This window comes from Antrostomus carolinensis, unplaced genomic scaffold, assembly GCF_000700745.2.
Source record: "Antrostomus carolinensis isolate BGI_N321 unplaced genomic scaffold, ASM70074v2 scaffold52436, whole genome shotgun sequence".
Lineage (NCBI taxonomy): Eukaryota > Metazoa > Chordata > Aves > Caprimulgiformes > Caprimulgidae > Antrostomus > Antrostomus carolinensis.
In genome coordinates this window covers 3,054-11,389 of record NW_010323624.1, presented here as the reverse complement: position 1 = coordinate 11,389, position 8,336 = coordinate 3,054, and the positions used below count along the sequence as shown (strand labels likewise).

The 8,336-nt window shown below is 46.3% G+C and overlaps 1 protein-coding gene across 1 annotated transcript in view; it reads right to left on the bottom strand.

Annotated features, from left to right (window-relative positions):
- Positions 1-109: 109 nt before the first annotated feature.
- Positions 110-8,336, bottom strand: part of LOC104527008 (OTU domain-containing protein 7B-like) — a gene marked incomplete at both ends in the record, with an annotated part of 11,050 nt that continues 2,823 nt past the window's right edge. Inside the window, 5 exons of the mRNA XM_010170613.1 lie at positions 110-259; positions 1,261-1,388; positions 2,098-2,210; positions 4,913-5,040; positions 5,926-6,027. Coding sequence (XP_010168915.1) covers positions 110-259; positions 1,261-1,388; positions 2,098-2,210; positions 4,913-5,040; positions 5,926-6,027 — 621 coding nt within the window. The remainder of the gene's footprint in view (positions 260-1,260; positions 1,389-2,097; positions 2,211-4,912; positions 5,041-5,925; positions 6,028-8,336) is intronic.

The following is an 8,336-nucleotide window of genomic DNA, read 5'->3' as shown; positions in this document are numbered from 1 at the left end:
GGCTGTGAGCGCACGTTGCTGGCTCATGTCCCCTTCGTCACCCACCAGTGTCCCCAAGTCCTTCTCCACTCTCAATACCATATTGATATAAATCTTATTTATCACCTACCTTGCTCTTTTGTGGGTTCCTTCTGCTCCATGGATACCAGGGCAGAAAAATGGGCTTGGTCATAAGCCAGTACCAACGGAGAACGATGGCATTTGTTGGCTGGGACTTCCAGAGGAAGATAGATCCCTCCAAAAGGAATCGGGGCAAAGGCTGGAAAAAAAATCAGGGCGGTTAGTTTTCATAATAGGTTGAAGAGTTAAGAGTTGTTTATACTGAAACTGCTCCAGAACAAGCTGTGTGCTTCATTCAAGGTTTCACCTGCAATTATCTCTCAGCTTGAGGGACCTAAAATAGACCTTTTACATCACGAGGAAGACAGTTGCAAAATTAACCTGTATTTTCTACAAAAAAACCTCTTCACTCCTCCACAAGACGACTTAAAACTTGCAGACAGAATGATGGTAATTGATTAATCATTTCTGACAGGAAATTAAGTCTGCTAGTGGAAAATACGACATGCAGGGAACGGAATTTCCCATCTCTACATGCACGTGTAGGGGGAAAAGAAGTAGAAAAAAACCCCCCCACAACAACAAATCATCACATGGATGCTCTTAGAAATAGGAACAGCTCAGACTGCGACGCTGAACTGTGTCTCATGCCTCTGTGGGCATCACCCACAGCACCCTGCCACAGCTTAACACACCCTGTGCTCTGCTCTCCAATTCAACATTCAGCTTCCTTGAGCAAAAAGACGCCGTGAAAGTCATAGAATCATAGACTCACAGACTGGTTTGGATTGGAAGGGACCTTAAAGCTCATCCAGTTCCAACCCCCCTGCCAGCAGCAGGGACACCTTCCACTAGACCAGGTTGCTCAAAGCCTCATCCAGCCTGGCCGAGAACACTTCCAGGAAGGGGGCATCCACAACTTCCTTGGGCAACCTGTTCCAGTGTCTGACCACCCTCACAGTGAAGAACTTCTTCCTAATATCTCATCTAAACCTCCCCTCTTTCAGCTTAAACCCATTTCCCCTTGTTTTGTCATTAGTTGCCCTTAGTAAAAGACCTTCCCCAGCTTTCTTGTAGGGCCCCTTCAGGTATTGGAAGGCCGCTATAAGATCTCCCCGGAGCCTTATGTGGTAGAGAGGAAAAACACAGCTTGAGCATGAAAAATCCATAAAGATTCTGAAAAGAGAGTGTGATTCTTACCTTCTCCTCCCGAATCCCTCAGCATCGTGTCTGCCACCACCACTATGGGTCTCTTCAACACATGGGCAAGGACAAAAACGTGAAACTCCTCCAGGCTCTCGTACACGGGCTCTTCAGAGCTTTCAACGCTTGAGGAAATGAGAAAGAAATTAATTTTTCACCCTGGTGTATTTAATTACTGCTTCTCTAAACAGCGTGAGGTCTTTACAGGCAGCCACGTAGAGGTGGATCATAGGAACAGCATTAAGTTTGATCTTGGCTCTGATTTGAGATTTTTTTTAGATGTAGATCCAAAAAAACGTCCTGTTCTAAGGCAAGGGTTGTACCCAGGAAATGCCACGTTGCTGCTTGGCACTTCTGGGAGCCTCTTATCTAAAAAAGTCTCCAAAGTGGAGTTTGTTTGGGATGGCTGTGGCCATAAAGTGCCCTTGAAATCCAGAGTGAGCGCTGCAGAAATCCTCAACTTTTGTTTATTACCCTCATTTCGGAGCCATCGATGCGATGAAACATGAGAAAAGATGAGTTTTCTGTTCAATGTGTGTGTTACCCCACAAAAAGGGGTCAGGCAGCATTAAAACCATCTCCCCATGATGCTTTATGGACCCCTTGTTTTCTTGTGATCCTTCATCCTCCCCCTTAAAACTCAACCAGACAGACCAAAGCAGCAATTCCCAGCCTTGTCCCTTGACCTGCCCTTGAGAATTATCCCATGCTGTGTATAAAAGGAAGTTATTTGCTGTATTTTACATCTCTCTATATTTTACATTTTATTTTTTTGTATTTTATTGTATTTTACACCTCTATATATTATTTTTTCACTCAGTCCCCTCCACGTACCCTCCGCAGCCGCCCCCGTTGCTGCCGTAGTGCACGCGAGGCTCGCTGGACGCCAGCTTGATCAGCTCGTTCCACTCTTTCTGCCACTCCTCTTCGGTATAAACGAGACCAGACTGGAAAAACAGCAAATCAAAATCAAAATCTTCAAAGTAAATCTTTTCCAATCTCTCCAGCCTAGTTTGATATACGCAGTTACAATTTTTCTCTATGCATTTATGCAAAATAATCAATATATTATGCAAAAAGGTGCATGTTTCCACAAGTGTTCTCAGGCCAGGTGAGGAGATAATCAGCCTAAAACAAAAATGTGCCTTTTTGCAGGGTGGAAGGAAACATTTCAACCCATAGAATGAGAAGAAACCTTTATTCTTACACTATATCCTTCCAGTATTAACGATGATATAATCTATTGACAAGAGACAGTGGGACAGTTAGTCAGACTAGCAAAAATACAGATTACAGGTTGCCCAAGGAAGTTGTGGCTGCTCCTCCCTGGAAGTGTTGAAGGCCAGGTTGGATGAGGCTTTGAGCAACCTGGTCTAGTGGAAGGTGTCCCTGCTGATGGCAGGGGGATTGGAATTAGATGATCTTTAAGGTCCCTTCCAATCCAAACCATTCTATGATTCTATGATTAAATTTTCCTTCCAAAAATGACAAAAGACACCACAGCATCCATAAAAATTCAATTTGAGGGTTGCTTTGGTGTTTCAACACACAGCAAACCTACGTTTTCCTCACATTTCCTTCCATGATGATTGCACAAGCTCCTTTCTGCAATTGCACCACGTGCAACCTGAGGTATCACCAGCTGAGGAGGCCCAAGGGAAACCACGCAGAGCTGAGCTTCAAAAAGCCGCGCTGCTCTGGAGCCACCCACCATCCCTTAACAGAGCATGTTGCCTTCAGCACAACTGTTCTACTTCATAAAGTCTGCATTGAGTGCTAGATTCAGGAATTACATCTTCCCCCCCCAACACAGAAGCTTTTCAAATAGCTTCCAAGACAATCCCAGAGTTGGAAGGTACCAGAAGTCGAATCTATCCCAAGGAGAGGGAGAAATACCTTAAAAAAACCCACAAGATCGCACGATCTAAGCTCAAGCTCGCTGTATTTAAGGTCATAAGCTGAGAAATGCCAACAGGAAGGGCAGGCAGCCTCACCCTCCTCCTCCTCCTTTCCCCAGGCTCCATAATCAGAGCTCCAGCATCCAAACACAACATCCTCCATCCTCAAAGCTGCCAAAAAAACCTTCAAGCCGTGCACCAGAAGTAACACACGGCACGTTCAGCTCTCCACTTGTTCAGGATGGTATTAACCAGGAGCAGAGAAACTTCATTATGTTGTCAACACAAATTCTTTCATCACTGATCTAAAGCTTGTGAAGGAAAGCATGGGAGGAGAACTCTCCTGCTCTGAACTCTTGACAACTCCCTGAAAGGAGGGTGGAGAGAGGTGGGGGTGGGTCTGTTCAACCAAGGAACAAGGGACAGGACAAGAGGAAATGGGCTCCAGTTGTGGCCAGGGCAGTTGAGATGGGATGTGAGGAAGAATTTCTTTGCTGAAAGGGTTCTGAGGCATTGGAAGGGGTTGCCCAGGGCAGTGGTGGAGTCCCCATCCCTGGAGGGATTGAAGAGTCGTGTAGACACAGTGCTGAGGGACATGGGTTAGTCATAGGGGACTGGTCAGTGTTGGGTTCATGATTGGACTCGATGAGCTTCAAGGGCTTTTCCAATCCAGGCCATTCTGGGATGCTGTGAGGAGACTATTGCACCCAGAGCGGGTTGTGAAATTCAGAGCAGCATCCATCACCCTGGGCTGCTTCTTTCAGAGCTTGTTTGGGAAGGAGAAGCTCCTAATCCCTGACTTCCAACCAACTGCTTGAGCAGTACCTGCAATTCCCAGACCACTGCACCACCTACGTCCCATATCTACTGCCGAGATCCTTCAGCTTGTGCCCAGGACCATGACCAGGGCATGACACCACCACATCCTACACCCCCAGTATTTTCAAGTCCTTTTAAGTTCTGCAAGTCATGGTACTTTGCTGATGGCTAATTCTGGAGCATGCTGTTTCAGGAGATGCATAAAAACATGCTTTTAATAGCAGTAAAATCTCTGATTATTTATTAACTACTCTGCTTCAAACAGGGAAATAGGTATTTTTTCAAACTGTCAAGATAGGGATCTTTGTGCCCTTCCAAAAATAAAAAGGAAGCTGGAGAATAAACAACATCTTTCAGCGTCAGGTGGAAACAAAAGTTTACCCTGTTCACAAAAACATCTTGACACCGAGGGGCCGTCTCTCGCCACGTGAGGACAGCTGGGATCGTTCCACCTTGACAAAGTCACCTTCCTGCTTTCGGGGAGCGGGGGGGGAGGCTGTGTCACAGCTTTGAAAAAGCTTTTTCATGTGGCAAGTTCATGAATTTCCTTTTTTGGTGGAGGAGTTTGCTCTGTGCTTTGACCGAGGCGCATCTCACTGATCTTTATCGCTGGAGAGACCTACGCACAGCGCTGCTTTGCCCGGCACGGTCATCACATCCTGCTGGATCTTAAATGCCTGAAGGTGACGTTTGTTTTCCCATTAATACTGGGCATAACATGGTTCTAAAACAATTTTCCTACCTTGTAATAAAGAGAATTTTCTCATAATTTAGATTGAAGGCTACGTCTCATCGTGACACAACCTGGCAAGCCAAGGAGTTGCTCAAAATTCACGACAGATTTTATCACGATAGGAAGCACCTCCCAGAGCCACGGGATATTTTATTGAGGGTCTCCCCTCTGTAGAGAGGACGTTTGGTTTGGTTCCTACCTCCTTGTTCTGCTGCGTTTGCTGCCAACGCCACCTCCGCTTCAGGGCTTCCCTTTCCACACCTTTATCCATCAAGGTGTAAAGAGATTTGCGAAGCATGAGATCCCTGTCGTGGAAACCCCACATACCTGCACGGGAGGGGGAAAAAAAACAGCAGCAGAGGGTTAGCAGTGGCTGACATCACTCTGTGGAGGTCCTGCAACCCGCCATGAACCAGGGGAAGTGGGTAAATTGGGAAACAGAGGGAGGGAAATGCAAGTTTCTCAATAAAAGTGAAATGTAAAAAAAGAAATTGAAAAAAATTGAAAGCTAAACAGTAAAATTCTTCATTCCAAGCCTGCGTTTTCCACCTGCAGCAAAATGGAGATGCTGCCACTTCCATTTTCAACTCAAAGGCATCCCACAGATGCAGCAAAATATTTGTTCATAACATCACGTGGCTCCTTTACAGCAATATCTGACGGGAAAATGGGTTAAACGAGACCGTGGTTTCGCTGTGTATGAAATATAAATACAAAGGAAGAAAAAACCCTGCTGATTTCCAAGTCTGAAAAACCTCAGAAAATTTACTACGGTCACACTTGATAAGTTGAAGTTAAATCTGAGCTCTTGAAACTTCAACGTGCAAGAGGAGGGAAGGGCTGGCTCTGTTATTTCCCTCAGAAATCAGGGAAATTAGGCAAAGGGAAGGGGAGAGGTGTTTCAGAAGTACATCAGTTATTAGCAGCTTCTTTCCTTCAACCCATTCATCTCCTGCAGAGCCTGGGCATGGTGACCACTCGCACACCTACTGCCGCGGCGGTCGGGATGAGCAGCAGCATCCCGCTATCCCATGGGAATGGGTGGGAAACACTCAGTCCTGCTCCCAGAGGATGGTCCTGAGCTCTCCTCCCAGCACGGACTGAGGAGGGCTGAGCTGGAGATGGGATGTGACATCAGCACAAGGGACGTTACCAGGTCTGAAGTGAATCAGTTTGTTATTTTCCCTGCTGGGAATTAAATCAAGCTCTTACCCAGGGAGGCGGCGTGGAGCAGGCAGTTCCCATCACCGGTGGTGGCCAGGGGAAGGAGCCTTTGGCAACTGGGATCCACGTTTGCCCACCAGTTCAGACGACCTAAGGGAATATTTGAGAGCGTGAAAACAGGGCCCATGAAACATCACAAGGACCAGGGTGTGTCTGTGTGTGTGTGTGTTCATCCCATCAAAAAACACCGACGAGGATGGGAGCCTGCTTAATTTACAGAGGGAAAACCCAAAGAGATGAGCAGTTGTAGACTCAGCCCATGGCTGGAGGAAGGAAGGAATCAAGACAATAATACAGCAACAAAAAAAGGGGAGACTGGAGTTACAAAACTTCATGGAGATGCAGGGAAATGGGCCAGGCTGAGCTTAAGGTCACAAAAATTAGAATTAAAGCTGGAAACAGGAGGACTTTAACCCAAGACCAGCGTTCTTCTCTTACCCATTTCTCCCCCCATCCTACTTATTTCAAAACCCCAAAAACAATCAGGCTGAAAACATCTCCTTAAGCACCTGTCACAAATGGTGCCCGACAAATTTTCCAGTTAAAAACTGCTTGTAAGGCAATCACTCCTATTTAAAGCATCTCACGTTGGTCATTTTTCCCCTTCTCACCAGTTTACAGACAATACTGGAGAAGTTTTGCTGATCCCAGCAGCTTTACTGATGAAAACACAAACTGACAGCGCTCGATGCTATTTAAAAACAGCAGCTTTTTGGTAATATAAGGCACTCGTAGTAACTCAAGTCAAGAGCAGCTAAAAATAGAAGCTAGGAAAAAATTAACATAGACGTTGTAGTCAAGTGGAGGTTAAACATTTATCAAGGAAACGACGTTGGGCTGAATTAGGACTTTGAACTTCCAACCCAGCCTGCATCTCGCTCTGCTCTGCCCATAAAACCAGGCGCTGACTTCTTTGGCTGCGACTTTTTCCGGTAGCTTTTTCTGCAGCGGATCTCATGCAACAGGCAGGTTTTTTTTGGCTGGTAAAAACTATTCAAGCTTCCAACAAATTACATTGAAATTGCTTTTTACAGAAAACCAGCCCTTTCCCAGCATTTCTAAGGAACCTTTCCCTGCTCCCCAGCACGCTCCTTGCTCTCAAACACTTAATTTTCTTCTAATTGTTTGCACAACCCCAGTGACAGCAGCTGTAGAAGAGCTAAATCCAAAAAAACTTGGTTTTAAACACCGATAAACACCGGAAAAGAGAAAAATGCAGAGTTAACTGCGATGCCAAGCGGGTAATTTCTTTTCTCAGCGTTGGGAAAGGAACCCGTTAGAGTTGAAAAGTGTTTAGCACATAGCCTGGGGACAATAGCTCCGCTCGGAAAAGTCGGCTCTTTTCCCTCAATATAGCTCCTGGCACGACGAAGTGGCAAGTCTGTGCCAAGTGGCACAGGGCCAGTGCAGGGAACGGGGCAGCAAAACAGCGTCTCACAAAAGCTCACCAAAATGTAACGCTACTGTAGGCAGCGCCGAGCTGCTGGGTTTCCTTATTTAAAAAAAAACCAAACCATTTCAAGTCACTCCTGGAGAATTTGTTGCTTTTTTTTCAATGGTTGGAAGTATTTGCATCTCTGCTTGGTGTTTTGGAGGTTGTGCAACCTCTCGTCGAGCCGAGTCAGGTCTGATGGGGAGGGGACACACCTCGGGGAGGCATGTCTATTTGCAGCGTGTGGTCACGCCGTGCGGCGCACGTCCCCGGAGAGGCAGGCAGAGTCATTTGTACAGATTTCTAGTTACGCAAGAAAAGTCATCTCAAAAGAAATCACATTCCCCAAATCCTTCTCTGAATGTTTTTGCTCGTATCGAGGTGGTGGAAAGGCCAAGAGGCCTCCAGGAAGTATTTAAAATAACATATTTCTGGGTTATTAGGAGCAAGCTCTGAAAGTTCTACGAGAAAGATGATTGGATTCGAGAGCACAAGGGATCTTCCCGCAACCATCGCTCGAGTGGCGAGGTCAGCGACAGCTCTTCTACATATTTAAGTCCACCAGCAAGAAGCAGCTTCTTCTCCAACCAGCACCATGACTCTTACAGGGTCCAGTTTTGCCCCGTAGCTGGTTTTGCTGCAGAACATCATCCATTTGTCCCAGCAGAGCTCAGGAACCTGCGCACAAAGGCGTATGTTTGGTAAAATACTGTCTTTTTTTTTCTAACAGGAACCATCTAAATAGGTCACGGCGATAGGAAGGAACAAAGACAGTGTGTGTGCTCCTCCCAGCCCAACTGACTCATTGAAAAGCTAAATGGCTTCCCTAAGGCTACCAGGGAACCCAGCACCGTAACTGCAAGGTCATCGTCCCTGCGTGAGGAAGGTAGTGTTCCAAGGGGTGACCTGGCCTCCTGCTCCCTGGGCTGATGTGAGGGATCCAACATAAACACCCACCATGACCTCC